The sequence below is a fragment of the Rhipicephalus sanguineus genome, chromosome 11 (assembly GCF_013339695.2).
Source record: "Rhipicephalus sanguineus isolate Rsan-2018 chromosome 11, BIME_Rsan_1.4, whole genome shotgun sequence".
NCBI classification, from domain to species: domain Eukaryota; kingdom Metazoa; phylum Arthropoda; class Arachnida; order Ixodida; family Ixodidae; genus Rhipicephalus; species Rhipicephalus sanguineus.
The window spans coordinates 135,605,333-135,623,543 of NC_051186.1; the positions used below are offsets into that span (position 1 = coordinate 135,605,333).

The 18,211-nt window shown below is 48.1% G+C and overlaps 1 protein-coding gene across 1 annotated transcript in view; it reads left to right on the plus strand.

Moving 5' to 3' along the window:
• LOC119374622 (zinc finger protein ubi-d4 A) overlaps positions 1–18,211 on the plus strand; it is a 90,566-nt gene that overhangs the window by 12,195 nt on the left and 60,160 nt on the right. The window contains exon 2 of the mRNA XM_037644785.2: positions 5,986–6,281. Coding sequence (XP_037500713.1) covers positions 5,986–6,281 — 296 coding nt within the window. The remainder of the gene's footprint in view (positions 1–5,985; positions 6,282–18,211) is intronic.

An 18,211-nucleotide genomic window follows, 5' to 3' on the forward strand; every position in this document is an offset into this window, starting at 1 on the left:
GACGTAGCCTTCGCTACACTGCGCCGCCTGCTCACTTCCCCACCTATTCTTCGTCACTTCGATCCGACGGCTCCTACCGAAGTACACACAGACGCCAGCGGGGTCGGGCTTGGCGCTGTCCTCGCTCAACGAAAGCCCGGCTATTCCGAATACGTCGTCGCCTACGCTAGTCGCACGCTGACGAAAGCCGAAACGAATTACAGCGTGACTGAAAAAGAGTGTTTGGCTCTGGTGTGGGCGCTTGGAAAGTTCCGGCCGTACTTATACGGCCGCCCGTTCGATCTAGTAACCGATCACCACGCGCTTTGCTGGCTCGCCACGTTGAAGGACCCTTCTGGCCGCCTAGCGCGATGGGCACTTCGCATCCAGGAGTACGACATTCGCGTCGTATACCGCTGCGGACGCAAACACTCTGACGCTGACGCCCTCTCCCGCTCACCTTTACCGCCAGATCCAGCGTGCGCAACCACATGCGTCCACCCCTTGTCATCTCTCGATCTCGACTCCATTGCCACCGAACAACGTCGTGACCCGTGGATCGCTTCTCTTCTTGATTATCTATGTGGAACATCCACCATTCCTGTATCTCGATCCCTCCGTCGTCAAGCTTCCCATTTCACCATCCGCGATCAACTGCTTCATCGCCGCAACTACGCTGCCGATGGCCGCCGATGGCTACTGGTCATTCCACGCAGCTTGCGATCACAAGTATGCGCCTCTCTTCACGACGATCCGCAATGTGGCCATGCCGGGGTGTTCAAGACATACGAGCGCCTTCGCCATCGCTATTACTGGCGCGGCATGTACAATTTTGTGCGGAAATTCGTGCAGTGCTGTCCTGACTGCCAACGACGCAAATCGACACCTTTACGTGCGTCTGGCGCATTGCAGCCGCTTCCATGCCCTGCCAAGCCATTTGATCGCGTCGGCGTTGACCTCTACGGTCCCCTTCCAATGACCGCAGATGGCAACCGGTGGATTATCGTGGCTGTCGACCACCTGACACGCTACGCCGAAACTGCCGCTTTGCCTAGCGCTACCGCTCGGGATGTCGCCTCTTTCATTTTACGTCACTTTATCCTTCGACATGGCGCCCCTCGAGAGCTCCTTAGTGACAGAGGCCGCGCTTTTCTCTCCGAGGTCGTCGAAGCTCTGCTCTCGGAATGCCACGTCATTCATCGGACAACCACAGCATACCACCCGCAGACTAACGGGCTCACGGAACGGTTTAACCGCACCCTGGGTGATATGCTCTCGATGTACGTCGCATCTGACCATACCAACTGGGACCGTGTTCTCCCTTATGTAACATTCGCATACAACACCGCGATACAAACAACTACCGGATTTTCGCCTTTCTTTCTCCTTTACGGACGCGAGCCTTCACATACTATTGACACCCTACTTCCCTACCGTCCTGATGCTTCCGAGTGTCCACCTGTCTCCGAAGCTGCTCGACAAGCCGAAGAGTGCCGCCAGCTCGCCCGCACGTTTACCTCGCAAGAGCAGCAGCGACAGAAAGAAAACCGCAGCACTTCACTTCCAGACCCTAGCTATGCCCCAGGGTCTCTCGTATGGCTCTCTGTCCCATACCAGACTCCGGGACTCTCTTCGAAGCTCGTTCCAAGGTACGAGGGCCCTTACACCATCTTGGAGAAAACCTCTCCAGTTAATTTTCTTATCGAGCCAGTTTCTCGATCGGATGACATGCGCCGGCGTGGACGTGACATCGTCCATGTTTCCCGCCTCAAGCCGTACCATGAGCCTCTACCTGAAACTTCTTAGGTCGCCAGGATGGCTCCTTTTTCAGCGGGGGCGATTGTGAAGAAGAAGATGCGCCTCCATCCAGCAGCATCGCCAACGCTCGGCTCGCTCGGCTCGTGTTTCGGATCGCCGCTGTGCCTCTGGACGCTTCTTCTCGCTTGCTTGCCGCTGACGACCATTACGTCTTTCAACGACCAATAAACCTCTTCACAAAGACAAGAACACCAGACCAACTACACCAGTTCAAAGGTAGCTGCTACCTTCACCAACACCAATCAAAGGCTGGTACAGTTGGCAGTTCATGGCATGCAGCCCTCCACTGCCCCCCCCCCTTCCCCCCCCCCCCCCCCCGCTCCCCCCCATCCCAGAAGTATGTTTGAAATTCAGGGAAGCGTAATGACCAACTCTGTGACACAGTCCAGATGGCTGTGTGCAATGTGGAATGGCCAGGCAACGAAAACCTGGCAGCAGATCACGTGGAAGCTGTTAACAACCCGGACACAATTCCCCAGTTGCAGCATCTGCTGCATTCGTACGTTGCCATTTCCCGTTGGGCCTACCAACAAAGCAGCTCTACCCTGATGAGTGCCGGTTGACACTGGCAGACACCTGAAAGCCAGCGGATGTGGGCTATGCTGACAGTGACGACATGTTTCAGCAATTCTTCGAGGCTGGGGTCTCCTGCACTGTGCAGTGGAAGGTCACAAAGGACTTGTTGCTGGTGGCAGAACTTTTGACAGCATTGCCTTAAAGGAGCACTGACACAAATTTTTGAACGCGAGACAGCTTGTGGGATACATTTGTGTGAACACACACGCATCATCTACAAAATATCAATGGCTAATATAGCCTAGAAACATATTTAAAATCCATTTTGAAGTGCGTGTCACGCAACTGCATGTGAAGTATACCACCTCATGACACCAACTTGTTTTGCATGTAAATACCCAACCACCACCTGCACCATGAGTTTGTGTTGGCTGCCATGCACCTTGCGAGTGTTCTCTCTTAGCAGACCTTTCCACAAATAGAGGGAGCACGTCCTTTATGGACTGCACGGGAGCACAAGGGCTGACCTCCTTGCCTTAGCAGTGCATTTTGGAAGGGTCACGCATATTTTCATAATCCTTGAGGGGATTATGGTTGCACCCTGGAGCCTTCGTTAAAAAGTTAACATGCAGTGCTTGTGTGCGTGCAGTTTTGTGTGTTCACGTAGCCAGCCATGTCTGCATAAAAGCTCTGCTGGGTCTCGCCTCTCAGCACTCTAAAACTGAGACTGTGACTGGGCGCTGTAAGGCAGTTTAAAATAATGTAACCGTTGTGCGCTTGAGCGAACAAGGTTTCCAGGCATGACAAGTGGGTGGTCTTTATCTACTTATTGCAACAGAACTCCTTTGTCAGTACTCCTTTAAAGGATACTTCAATGCATCGACAGTTAATGGCACTGTGGAAAGACTTAGTGCCTGCTCTGCTACTGTGGTAACAAGCCAGACAGTGTTCGGTGTCCACCAACACGCAACAACAAACCAATGTATGGTGGTGTCACCGTTGTATGACAAATAATACCGGCAACGTGTTTTGCATGGCGAAGCTGCTCACCATTACAAGGAGAGACTACTGCACCCAGCTCAGTCCAAACTACAAGTATCCGCTTTCCATTATTACTGTCTGCAGGTTTGTGGAATTGATTTCTTGCGCTGTGGAAGGGCACATCATTGTGGCTGAGATGGAAAGTGCTGCATGGAGGACAGCAGATGATGAGGAGGACTAAGCAAGACTTCGCGTTGAAGCAGTGGCTTGGCTGTTCACTTCAAATATAGTGTTGTTTGGCTGAGCTGTGTGGCTGCCTCGTTACAATATACATCATTGTGCAGCCATTAGGTGCATCCTGTCTACCTTCTGACAAGTCAGGCAGCAAATTTTTTTTCTGACACTAAAACTACGCTGATCTCTGCCCTCTTTATCTGGTTTGGTTTTCACTTTAATTTCACATGTGGTAGCCGATTACACTGTGATGTGAAAACGTGGTCAAGCAACCAGTCATTGCATTAGCTAGATCATTTGGTAGGATTTTGTTTGGACTCATTTGTAGACCATCCCGTCTGACCAACACAGTTTTGGCTACATGGCAGTGGTGCACTGTAGCCCTCTCCTTCTGCTTGATTCTAGTGTTTACTTTCATAACGGCCACCACTTTTGCGCCACCCTTGCACCGACCTCCAGGTGCCCATGCATCATACTGTGCATTTCCAACATCGGCTTGTTCCCGTGTGCATGTATGCCATCTGGGCTTTTCAGGCCTGCAAGTGCAGGGATCATTTTCATTGGGTAGCTTGCTGACCCAGCTGTTTGTTCTTGCAGTCTGGTCTTTAGAAGAACACCAATTTCAAGTGTGACGAACCAATTTCAAGTGTGACGATTGTACCACAGGAGCGGTTAACTCTAGGATGAAAAGCCCAACATAAATATTTCTTGTTAAAGGGCCCCTGAACCACCCGGAGGTTGAAATTTAGTTGTGGTGTTGCAGCCTTCAACAAACATGCAGCAGCAAGAACTCATCGAAATGGTGCTGTAATAGTGCAGTTACACGCATTTGATGATCCAAAAGTGGCCCCCGCGCGCGTCACTCTTCCCTTTGCTTAACTTCGTCCGTCGGCTCGTCTCTCTCCGGGCCGAATGCTCCTCTCGCCGTGGGAGGAGCAAGAGCAGTGAGCGCGCGTACCTGCGAGCAGACCAATAGGTTCTTTTAGTGGATGACATGACCAGATGCAAAGGTGATGTCACGGCCAACGCTGCCAATTACCAAGAGGCCCGGAGAGGACAAGGGATGGTTGCTTGGAATTTGTGCCATGCCCTCTGCTCGTAGCACTGCTGCATTGTTCATTGTGACATCATTCTGAACACTATGCACGTGTTTACTTGAAGTGTTAAAAAACTTTCGGAGGTTGTTTGGGGCCCTTTAAATGTTAGCAGAAGAGTGAGGAACTGCAGTGTTTAAGAAACTGGTAAAACATGAGTTAAAATGAGAAGGAAAAACGGTTCCTGAATATTTGTGAAATCTCGGCTGCCTAGCCATGGCTACTGGGGCAACACTAACTATGGTGAAGAAAGCTGAATCATTTTAACAGGATAAGTGGGCAAGTGTGCCCCCTTGTGTTTTCAAGGAATGTCCTTAACTGAAAGGGCCAATGTGACAGCTTTTGCCAATGGCATCATTGTATGGCTTTCAAATACGAAAGTGGAGATGTGACTCCCATGTCTACTTTCGGTGATGTGTCGAGTCTTTTTTTCTACATCCGAAGCCATGCTTCACTTGATTTTTCAAGGTGGGGTGAGACTTTGGCCCAAAAAATTTGATTTTGAGATGTTACAGTCATCTGATAGAGAATTCCTTTATCTTTCTGAAAATTTATCACACTTGGGTACTGTCGGTTTCAAAAATAATTTTTGTCCTTTTTCTTCGACATGTTGACAGGAGATGTGGGTGTACCTCTACGTGATCCCTGCGTTTTTCTCAAAGCAACATTTTTTAATGTTTGTATACTATTTTTCTAAAAATTATGTTCTCAATCAAAATTCTTACGTGTTAATTAGTGGCATTTACATAACTGGAACTAGAAGAAGTAGCCCATGTGCATTTGTGTTTTTTAGTATAAAAAAACATTCATAAGTGGCAACTTTCATACGTCGACAAATGTAAATAAACACAACAAATCTAGTTTTTGTTGTACGCTCAAAACTTTAGTTCCACTTCTGTAAAGTGTTGGTTGCTGCTTTTGTACAAAATTGCAATGCTCTGTAGGGAGTACATGTTAACAAAAAGTACATGTGTAGAAAATTTTTCAAAACATAAAAAAACACTAAATACAATTTGAAACTAATTTCGAGCTGCAGTGCAACCTGCATCTATCTCGAAAAATTCCTTGCAAACTTTATAGCCATAGCTTTATTAAACCATTACTGTACAGCCAATTTTTTAAACTCATTTTCAAAGTCTCACCCCACCTTAAGCTTAAAAGTTTCTGTAAATAAATTCTTTTGGTGCTTTTCAGAAATTGCGGCTTTGTTCCTTAGTTATAGAACTATGATGTTTACTATGGCTAATTTCAGCTTTGCAGAGTTGCTTTCTGCAGCCTTGGCGTTCCCACTGCACGAGAGAATACACAGATTCCAAATGCTTGTGGCAGGTGACACATCGCCCTGTAATGACCATCTATGCAGCTTCCTGAATGAGCCGGCGTACAAAGATGCGACGGAGAGCTCATCGGTGTGCAACACCCGTCTGGTGGTGGAGCGGCGCCTGCGACTGCCCTTCCTGGACGCCCAGACTGGGGTGGCGCAAAGTGACTGTGCCCTGTGGATGGCGCGATGGCAGCGAATGCCGGGACATGCCGAGGGTCAGCTTTACTCGTACCCGGCACGCCGGTGGCGCAAGCGCCGCCGCCAGTACCTCATGAATGACCGCTACCTAGGCGCCACACGGCTGCGAGAACAGCCGCCGGAATACGGGGATGCAGGTAAGGAAAATGTAAACTAGTGACTACTTCAAGTTGTTATTAAGTAGTGAGACGCAAGGGAACTCGCACCATGACGTGCTGGCTTTCAACTGATTCTTTATTGACAGGAAACATTGCGCATATGCTCAGTTCTTGCATAAATTGTAAACTCAGGTTCTTTCAGGTTATGAGGTACAGCCTTAGTGAACTCACCAACTAGATAATTCTTATATTTTTTGCAGATCAGGGATCTATAAAGGAATGATGAGAGCCTCATTCTTTGCAAAAATAAAAGGTAGAGAGACCCGCCAAAGTTGCTGAATTCAGGGTGCATGCAGGTCCTTGAAAGCCCATGAAATTGAAAAGTACATCTTCAAGGCCCTTGAAAGTCCCAGGATTTTTTCCTTTCCTTGAAAAGCCTTGAATTTCTTGACAAATGTTGTCTAATATTGGCTACGTGACCTACTTTTTATGGTGGAAAAGCATTCATCTGACACACCCCGCCGTTCAGAAGCAATTTGCTGGCCTGCATCTCCCTCCTTGTGTTTATCCTGCCTTCTTCACACATTGTCCGAGTGTTCGTTTTGTTTCTATTTTCCCTCTCTCAACTTACCTCCTGGACACCACCTCAAGCACTTGTGTTGCTTTGTTCTCCTCTATTTTTCTGCGTGTGAGTGGAACATGAAGTCAGTTTGCTGATGCTCAGTTGATATCTGCCAGTGTAATCGGCAGCTGTCGCTGCCCTCCCTTAAACTGTCCCCACTGCTGTCCCTAAAGTTTAGAAAGCCATTGTAGTTTCTAGCTCCCTTAATTAATTATTTGGTGAGTGCCAATGGGCAAGTTACCGTCGGCAATTTATGCTATAAATGAAAATATTGACGCACAGTCAGTTAAATAATGAAGTGCTTACTTGGGTATGAGGAGAAATTAAATTTCTGCGAAGGCTGTCCTACCAAGTTACATCCTTCTGTATCGACAAGCGCGGTGGATGGTGCTTCAAAGCCTTGAAAAAACTTGCATTTAAAAAGTACATTGTCAAAGGCATTGAAAGTGCTGGAATTCCTTCTCTGTCCTTGAAAACCCCTGAAATTTGGGATCAATTCAGCCTAAAGTTTACAATGCAGTCTGATTTCTGCGGTAGAGTAGCATTGATTGGTCAAGCTTTACATGTCAGAAGCAGTACGCCAGTGCGCATGCACTCTCTTTTGCAGGACTGGCACAGAGAAAAAGAAACAGCGTTATTGAAGCAAAAGGCACGTACTGAGCCTTTGGTGCTGGCTCCCTTCCAGTGTCACACTGTTTTCTTTACACCTATGATTCGTTTCACTCCCCACCTGATGGTACACATTGTCTTGCTTTCTCTCTCTCTAATTATAGCCGTGAGGGAAAGAAGGTGACTTTTAAAGGCTCGTTTTTCTTTGTTAGACACAATGTTAATGAGACCTAACAGGCAATAATGCCAAGGAAAGTATAGGAGATGTCATTTGTAGTAATATACAGTAGAGCCTCGTTGATACGTTTCCGAAAAAAACGCAGAAAATAAACGTATGATCCGGGAAAACGTACGATCCGAATCCAGTAAAAATTGAGGCTGACAAGCCCATATTGAGGTGCAAGGGCAAAAAACATTTCTCAAAAAACATGGACTCTTCGATTTTCGAACTCCTGGCATCTCGCTGGCCGCCAGAGGTCAGCCAGCTAGTTACGATCCTGACCGAAAATAACGTCGTGGTCACATGTATTGAAATCCCGAGACAACCCGCATATTGCAAAATCGAACTCTGAGACAACCAGCGTAAACGTAAAGAAACGCTACCGCCATGTCAGCAGACGAAACTTTGCGCCGCATGAGCGTCGGTTCTTTCTGCATTGTCGCTTGGAAATATGGGGCTAGGTTTGCCGAAGAGCAGAAGTGATATTCTCGAACATACGCATTTGGGATACGATCACGTACGTTCGAAAGATCACGCGTGACTCGCCCCATCCGTGAAGAAAACTGCCGCCCCTCTAAAGGATTAACAAGCTCAACTCTTCGCAGTGCACGTAACAATCGCGGTACAACACGATATGCGATATCTCGCGAGAGTGATAAGCGTCCCCGAAAGTGACAGCTGTTCGCGGCTATCGCATACTACGTCGCACACTCGCGCTGATCAGTTTGCGTTCTGTCTTAACTTGAGACATGCGCTGGTATGTTCGCCGCCACTCGTTATCGCACCATCTCGCACGGCGAAACGGGCTTTAAAAGATAACGCCCGGCGTAATGGCAACCGAAGGTGAAGTCCTCAAGCGCCCGCACTGCGATCTGTCGAGTCCTCACAAAGATGGCGGCGAGCGCACATCGTCTCGTTTTTGGCGTCTGATAACCAGAAACCTCCTAGATATCTTCCAGAACAAATCTTTTCTGTCAGCTTCTGACGACCCGCTGGTAGGCAGAACTGCCCAGCCAGAGAAATACGAACGCCGACTGGAATTGCGCCGGGCGGAGCAACCCAAAAACGATTGCGCTCCGGGAGAAAAGTGTGCGGGAAATTATCGGCCATATTGACTAGGCACAATGGCGGCGTTGCTATGGTTACGGGTCGCGGCGTGTTGTGCAGCGGTGGCGATGCGGCAGCGGCATGTGCGTTTCCGCGGCAAGCCGTTCGAAGATTGTGACGGCCCGCGTCGCCGCGTGGTTGACAGAGAGCGGCGATCGAGCAATTCGGAAGAGACGCGGAGGGGACAATTGAGCAAATCAGAGAAAGCACGGAGGAGGGAAAGGCACTGCGGAGAAGCTGCCGTCGCTGAGAGGGCCTTTTTTTGCACACCTGAATGAGTTTCTGAGTAGAAAACGTATCATACGACCCCAGTTTTCCGCGGTGCTGAACGTTGCTGCCGAATAAACGTATTTTCCGGGAACGTATTAACCGGAACATATTACACACAGCTGTATTGGGTTATTTTTAATTTTCGCGATTTCGAGCGTAGGAGGCGGGAAATCGTATCAAGCGGGAACGTATCAACGAGGTTCTACTGTAAATGTGAAGAAAGTAAAGTGGACGAAAAGATAACTTGCCACCGGCAGGGACCGAACCTGCGACCTTCGAATAACGCATCCGATGCTCTACCACTGAGCTACGGCGGCAGTCATCCTCCCGTCCACTTTTTCGGGTGTATATATGCATTTAAACCTAGGAGTGTTGGTCAGCACCGATCGCAGCCATGGCGACGAGTGTGCAACACTTTTTTTCTGCCTGTTTCTACACGTGGTCGCAGGTTCGGTCCGTGCCGGCGGCAAGTTATGTTTTCGTCCCCTTTACTTTTTTCCCATTTATATCCTATAGGCTTCCCAAGCAACGCTTAGCGGCGCTGCTGCTCTTGACAGGCAGCACCATCTCTGGCAGAAAAAGAGAAACTGGGGTGTTAGCAGCGCGCGTTTTCCCTTCTCTCCACCGCGTTGCCGCTCGCTTTGCACGTGCAGAGCTCTCGCGGTGCACTTGCGCCGCCTCACAATGTACCGCTTGCAGTGCGGCTTCAAAAGGATTTTCAAGCTTGACTGGCACTTCCGAAAAGCGAACTTGATAAAATGAGAAAGGCTCGTCAATCACGTTAACGGTGAAGAGCAGACGATCGACAACAACGACGCCCAACTCAAAGCGAAATGCATTTCCCAAGTCGCGATTACACAGTGTAGGACGTATACCTCGAGGTAAGTCTCATTCTGTCATGTTAAAGATGAATAATGGTCCACATGCACTCCGAAATGAAGCCGCACACGCTATCGATGTTCTGCTGCGTGCACTACGAATCATATGATTGTTGTTTTGATATGGCATGCTTACAGTAGCAGCCGTGTACTTTCGTGAACAAACGTTTGCGGCATGCGAAAAAAAAAAGATTATACGGCCATGGCACCGTTTCCTGAGAAGGTTAGAGTCAAGTCCTCCGTGCAGCTGGAGAATCACCCGCCGATTAAGACGCGAGGCAGCTAGCTGAGCTTTAACCACTGTGAAGCAAGATGAACTGCTCGCCTCGTTTTTTCGGCTATTGCGTCGTGCTTGCAGTCTCTTTTTATGATATCGACTTGACAGGCATATAAAACCTGCTGCGTGAACGCGGCTAGAAAATCGCACAAAGTCAGAAGGTGGTTACTTCAAGGTTGCAATTGCAAAGCATGTATTAAGTGCCAGTTATATTTAGCGGCTTAAATATATATCACCCTAATAAAGTGACAAAAACAAAGCAAACCTGCAGAACGATGTCAAAGCTTGCTGCAAATGCACAGGCGTCTGCTCCGGTGTGATAAAGCAGCCTTCCCGACGCGTGAAATGCAGGCGCCGAACTTCTGACGATGTGCCGAGTTCAGTTGAATTCAACCAACCGCGCAATGCTAACGGTATAAAGCGAATGTGAACGTTCAACAACGACGGGTAGGTCTCACGAACACGGGGAATCAAAACACAAAGTTGCTTCACCTACAACCGTAACTGGACTTTAACAATACGAGAAGACAGCGAGTAGTCATTAATGTAGTCGCTGCGTGCATGCGCCGCGTTACTTACCGATTCAGGTAGTCGGAACGAACGAAAGCGATGAACTCAGACAGCCAAAATACGAGGCAAGACAGCGCTGTCAGCTATCCACGCTTGCCGCCTTTATTTCTCATACGACACGCCCGGGAAACGATACAGTTTAACACGTGCATCGTGTGCCTTGGTGTGGTCTGCACTGTTGTGGCTGGCCACTAAACCGCAATACTTTGGACCACGCTTGCGCTTCCGCGGGGTCGCTTCTGCCATCGCGGAAATGCGCAGCTTCGCACAGCAAGCCTCTCGGTTCAACGTACCCAGCTGACGGCCCCCCAGTTATCCGCACCGAGAGAAGAACACGTGCGCTACCGCTACCGTGTGAAGGGGCTGAGTCGGCCGCGCTAGGGTTCAGAGCTTTCCGACAGAGCCGCAGCGCGGCTGGCGTGGCGCTGTCGTCGCGCCGCGAACTTGAGCTTGGGTTCCCTATTACTACAAATAACATCTCCTATACATTCCTTGGCATTATTGTCTGTTCTCATTAATTATATCTTTGCGACTTAACTCTGTCCCCTGCCTTTATGCTGCTATTTTAATTCCCCTTCAAGTGAGCTGCGCAAGAATTATTACTCTTTAAGAACCTAGGTCCTGCTAATACTAGGAAAGTCTCATTAAATGTTCTGAACATTTCTTATGTGTTGTGAATAAAGGCTAGACATTCCTACAGTATAAAGAGAACATATTTTTATATTTATTTTTTTTTTCAATTTTTGTGAACTGTATTCAAGTTCAACCCACTCCTGCATGTGCCCAAGAAAGGCCTGCAGTATTGTGAAATGAATAAAATTAAAAGATAAATATGTATATTAAAAGTGCAACAAACTACTATTCAGAATGTTGAAACGTTGTTATTGTAAAAAAAAATATCCTCCTTTGGATCGTGTTTTTTAGTCCTTGAAGAAACTGTGACAGTGCCTTGAATGTTCTGGAATTCCCTCCTTTGAAGCCTGCACAAACCCTGGCTTAGCACCCCGTGCCTTGAGTGCAAGACGCTAAGCAAGCGTTGTGTGAGTGAAAACGCAAGCTCTGTTCTGTTTCATTCGTCTGGACTCGAGAGCACGCAATGAATTCGCGAATTAAAACTGAATCTCATAGCATACGCAACCACGGAAAATGACATCGCTGACTGTAAAAGACTAACGTCACGGGCAATCTTCGAAGCAAATTTTATTAGGCATACAATCAAATAAATGAACTTCACTAGTAGGCATGGTAATAATAAACGAGGTTGCGTTATTTTTGCATTGAGCAGATTCAATACGTGTCTAACGTGCATTCCTCATACCCTAGGTGGTACATAATCTGGCACGTTGGTAGTCCATTTTTATGAGCAGTAAAATCGCACTGCAGACGATCAGACGATGAAGGAACACACACGCGCACACATGCCCTAATTTTAAACCTTCACTTTGTCACAGGTATGTGGTTGATGTGCATTTATTTTCCCTCTCTCAGACCAATATTTCAGCTGCATAGAAAATACAAAGTGACATGTTGATAAACAAATGCGCTGGAAGTGCGTTTGGAGCGGGCGGCCGCAGAGAGAAGCGAGCGCGGTTGTCAGGCCAACAGCGATGGCAGCGCCACTCCGCGAGAGGAGACAAAAAAGGGACACACTTACGCGCGCGGCTTGGGCGGAGCTTGCAAACTGAAGCTACTCCAGTAACGTTGGTTTTGACTGTGTTCAGCAGTTCACTACCTGCAAAAAGTAGAAGTGTCATACGCCATCACCTCAGTGAAGCTGAACAGTTTGCCAATGACTGATAAAAAGTAAAACCTGAGAAGTGAAGAACATTGCCTAACTAATACAATAAATGTCACAGCAGCTGCATCAATTTTGTGAAGTTTGAAGGTTTTGCTCTATGCACGGCTGGTGCTGAAGCCTATAGCTCTGTATCCAGCCGCGCACAGTCGTTCCGTGCACGTGGGAACGTCCTCTTCCCATAGCGGGAGTAATCGCAGCTACGACGGGTTCGGGTGAATAAGGCAACGGGCCAGGTCAACAAACGACACTTTATTGCTGCACGAGCAATAGCGCAAATGCGTCGCTTAGAAGGGCAGCCTGCTCTATGCAAAACAAAAGGTAAGCTTCCTCCTTTCGTTGTTCGTGGCCGGCTCGCAGGTCCTTCTTGTAGTTGCTGCACTGCACTGGTGCCAGAGAGCCTGTCTCTCTGGTGGGCTTTTTGGAACATGTCATCCCATTCTTCCGCGAGGGTTGTCTCCCTCACACAGAGAGACGATTACTCTTTCCCATGAGCAGGGAAACTAGGATTAGTGCGCGACACCAAGCGGCTCAATGATAAGGAAAGAGGTGTGGTGTTTCCTGCCCGTGTAGCTCGTTCCCTCCACCAGTCCGCAATTGCACCAGCGTTAAGGGAAGGAAATGGGACCATAAGTTCTGTTCATGTTAGGAACATATTGGGATCAAGATTGGAAATTTCTTATCAAACTTTTTTAAAGACGATAGTCTTTCTTGGGGAACTTACACGCAGAAATTTTGGTCTGTCTTTCTGTTTGTCGGCACGTCACTCGATTCAGCCACCCGGCCAAAGTTGAACCATTTGCTTACCGCCCACCCATCTTGAACTGGTACGGCTATTCACACTTGTGAATGTTGTCGATCAAAAAGTAAATATTGCACATATTTGAGGCGCAACAGCATTAGGTAAGTATTAGGTGGTCTGTTCCTCTAGTAGAAAATATATAGATACGCAATTTTAAAGACCCTAGTTTCTTAAGCTGCGCTGAAAATGCGACTTCGCTGAAACTTGTCTTCCTCCGTGCCCTCTGCACAAGCTCATGTTGTGTTTCGGTTTCGGTTCAGTATTGCATTGTACGAATGACAGGGGGTGCCGCTCTGGCATTCCTGTTTTACCCAGGCGACGTGTAAATAAGAGAGTTTGTGGAGAGTACTCGTTGAGTGCGGACGTTTCTTCTCCTTCGGCGCATCGCGCAAAACTGCGTGTTCGGGCTGGCCGGCGTCCCCACCGGTCGCGTTGGTCACCGCCGGTCTTCGCCTGCCGCTGCGCTGGGACTACCAGCCCACAACACAGCACTCATGTTTCCCGACGTATTGCTGCAGATGGCATCCATATCTCATGCAGCGCCTCTTCTATCGTCTTTAGACGACATTTGCAGCGAAGCACGCAGATACGCGGCCAATTTTTTATTTCTGATGCACCTAAACTCTTTGTACTGGCCAAATGACAATGCATGACAGATGTGCATAATAAGTATTTCAGAGAAAAGAGGCTCTAATTATGTGCCAATTCAAATCCGTTAAAGCATTGTTGCTAGAAATGTATAACTAGACCGATGCAGGTATTATGTTTCTTGTGCTGTAGCTGACACCAGTGTCACCAGATGCCGCCGTCAATGCTGCTGCGTATGTCAGTGTTTAAGTTCACTTGTTTGGGGGGTGCAGTGAAATCTTGTAAATGTATAGCTGTTCTAAATGTATGAACATTTGAAACATAGTGGAGTCCTTACATAAATTTGGAGCACAATTTGACTGCTACCTCTCGTTGACGGGAGCACATTGGTGTCATCTGTATAACATCAGCCACAAGTGCAGGCTAAAATTAATTTTAATTGAGTTTTAGAGTTTTTGCATGTTCCGAATCGGAAAGTGAAGCACCTAACAATGTAGTCATCAGCGTAGATTGTATTTGTAAACAACATATGTCACGAGTTTTGGCAATTCATCTCAGTGACGTTAGAGAAATTGGCGTCATTCGGGAATACTTATGCAGCACACCTCTCGGTGTTTTGTACTGCTTGCTCAGCAGATAATTTCAATTTGTCCATAGACTTCTTGCCATTTGCATGTTCTTGGTTACTGGAGAAGTATATGAGATGGGCAACACTGGTAGTGACACATCACAATGCAAAGGCCAGGATTGTACTGCCAGGGTTGTACAGCGCAGATGGACACATTAGTGCTTCAGTTCTCACACACACGCACAGCAGCATCTGCACTGCCACTTGCTGGTGCAGTTTCACATCCCGTTGAATGAACACAGATGTGTGCGCCGTATGTGATACTATTTGTATACCATTAGGACTGAGTGTTGCCGATCAAAATGCGAGGCAGTAAAGCATTACATCACGTCACTTACATGTTATACATACACACTGTTACAGCTAGTGCATCAAACCAGGCAAACATACAGCAGCAAACTGCCTTGAAGTGCAACTGTGTCCAGTTCAGAGGTGGTGCCAGTGTTGTGCTAGACGTCGCTGCTTCCATCAACACTTCTCCACATGCTGCTTTACAAATGATCAAAGCGAAAATGGTTCAGCACGTCTAATAAAGTAGCAGCTCCAGGGCTCACACTAATCGTTGCTTCTGCTGGACAATGACAACGACGCAAACATATTGCAGTCAATAGTAGGATTTGTGCAGCGAATCGAGGTTTCTTAACTCGTTCATCTTCTTGATGAATCCTTCGCCAATCCACCAAACGCTGTGGTTTGCGTCAAAGAAACAAGCACATGCAGCGCTCGCATAGTGGACAAAACAGGAGGGCTGAACATGGCAGGTGGCTAGGGACATCACCAGTATGTACAGTCACGGGATCCTCACTGTTTACGGGCATGTCTTGTGTGTCACAGGGCTGCAAAGTGCTCTTTAAAATCAAAACTGTTACCAGCCGTGAGAAGCATGTGATTGCTTAGTCCTCTCACGCTGGGGAAAATAAGTTTCTTTACTACTATTAACATGTCGATAGCTACTGACAAACTGAGCGTCAGAAAGCCTGTGTCAGTGATCCTTTAAGCTGTTGTGTCTAGTCCTCGACCAGCAGGCATAGCATCCCAAAAGTAGAGGTTGCTGACTGTAGGAGACATCATACTGAAAACTGTTGAACAAGCAAGCAAAAATGGGAAAGCTGCGATACTCTGCTGGGGTCCAGACCATGTTGGGGTATGACAAAATGAAAGGGCAGATAAGTCTGCAACTTTGGCACGATAAAGAAGGCAACGGCCACATAGAGATGCCGTCATAGCAGAATCCCAATGAGCACTAAATAAACTGTGGCAATTGAGGTGGTATGAAAATGTAAATAACAAACTCCGTGTCATAAAACCGACATTTGGGGATTGGAAATCTTGTAGGCACGAGGAACGTTTTACAGAAGTGGTTTTGGGCCGACTTTGGTTTGGACATACACACCTGACCAACAACATCCTTCCGCAGTGTGGTGGTCCATTTTGCTACAGTCCCACCTCCCTGCACCTTGCTATACCCATTGCACTGCAGCTGTGCCAAAGTTCACTGATCCACCCTGCTTGCGTGGCAGTGGAGTATTTGTGGCTCAAAATATTCTTGGTCTGGCACTAAACACACCAAGAGCTTTTCCATACTGCAGCCCTCCCCTTGCTCTATTTGAGCGATGTGCTTTTTGTTATTATATTCAGCCTAACCAAAGTGTCTGCACTGCCACATGTGCCTCTGTTGTTGAAAGTTTGACATGCTGTTGATAGTCTGGCTGCTACTCTCTTGTTATGGGTGTAACGAAAAGGACAAGCTGCCATCTCCATGGCAAAGCCCCCTGTTGACCTCTTTTTTATTGGAACACACTGACTCGATCCCTAATGATGATTGCGCCGCTCCTTTTCTTCAAAAAAGAAAAAGAGGATAGTTAAGATCTGTCCAGGCTGGTAGGAGGCTAGGCGTTTCCCGCTACTAGGGATGCCTCTTCCTTATCGTCCGGAGACACCTTGCAACCAGGGAGGCCAACTTCCAAAAACAAAACTGTTTATTAGAAGCAAAAAGTCAAGATCAGATCATATCAACATATGACTATACAGCGGCGGCCGATGCCCGGCTCGCGCTCCCTTCATTCACATACACACCCGTTTATAAACACTCGCGATGTGGGGCGGAACCATTGTTTAAACTCCTCACTCACTTTCGACCAATGAGTGCGTCATATCGTATAATAAAGAAAGAGGCGGGGCACCTTCAGTGTACACGCCCCCTTTCAAGCCCGCCTTCCACGACACATCGTTCAAGTAACACTGTGCGGCACTTACAGCAGTGCCCCAGGGCTCTCCTGTTTACACTTGCGTACATTTCAGTGTAGCTGGCCTGGCGCGGCGACATCACTCGCGAACACAACACTGGTTCGAATGTTGCCAACAATGAACAAGTTATCTCGCCCTTCGCCCCACGCAATGTCAACGCGGGACCTTTGCTCACTGTTGTCCTTTTGAAGTCATAGACCCGCGCCGCCGAAGAGTCCGCTTTGTCGGCATCCAGGCCCCATTCAGACAATGAAGCTGCCGGCACCGGGAGGGTTCGGGCCACTGCATGTGGCGTGCCCATACGCGACGAGACGACCGCTGTACAGCTGGTCTGGCGCGGCGACATTGCTCGCAAACACACAAATTGGTCCGAGGATCGCCAACAATGCGTACGCCACTTCGCCTTCCGCGCCGCGCAATCCATGGCCCGTGTTTCTTATCTTCCCCGAAGCCGCAAACGGCGCACGCCGTCGGGAAGGCTCTTTGTGCGCTCTCGTGCCCCTCCAGATGACACGGCGGATCGGCCGCGCGTCTTTGAAACTAATGGTTCTTTTACCGCAAAGCAGCAGACTCTCGGACCAAGTGAACAGTGGCGCGGTGTCGGCTGCGACAGATCCTCTAACAATCGGAGCACGTGTTCTGCGCACTGCCCGAGGGCTCACTCGAGCCAACGTCCGGCTTGACGAACTTAACTCCTCCCCACCGAGAATGTTGTGGTACACTTGTTGTACACACAACACATTATCAGAACATGTAATACACCATGACACTTTAACATTGAATAAATGAGCACTAACGACACTGTAATCACGAGAACATATGAAATGATTAATGTACAAGAATGTTTGTTGCGCACCACACAGCACCAACACATCAAAGGGGTCTGCAGGTCAGGCCACCACCCTATACATTCCTTGGCCCACCATGTCACACTCGCAGATGCCAACGCTAAGTTTAGGTTGACGAGACAGACCCCGGAACCGCAGTCTTAGTCAGCTCTTGCTCTGTGTATCTGTCAAGCCTCGAAAGCGCACTGTTTCGAAGTATGACGAAATGTAGTCCTTGCAGTACTTAAGCAAACCAGGTGCGCTACGAAGTTCTTTCTTCGTCACTGGTGCTTTAAGCTGCTGAATAGCTTGAACCCGCCCTAGGTCCCACGAATCCGACTCTGATTGTGCTACATGACTCAGTTTTTTCGCATTTCGCTGTGCAATGTTACCATTGAAAGGGTTAACCGTAATCCTAACATCTTTAACAGCGCACAGCCTCTCATCTACATACTCCAGGAGTTCATCCCACTTCTCATCAGGGTACACAGCAACCTCATCAGAAGGGTCTAGAACGTTGTCTACGCCA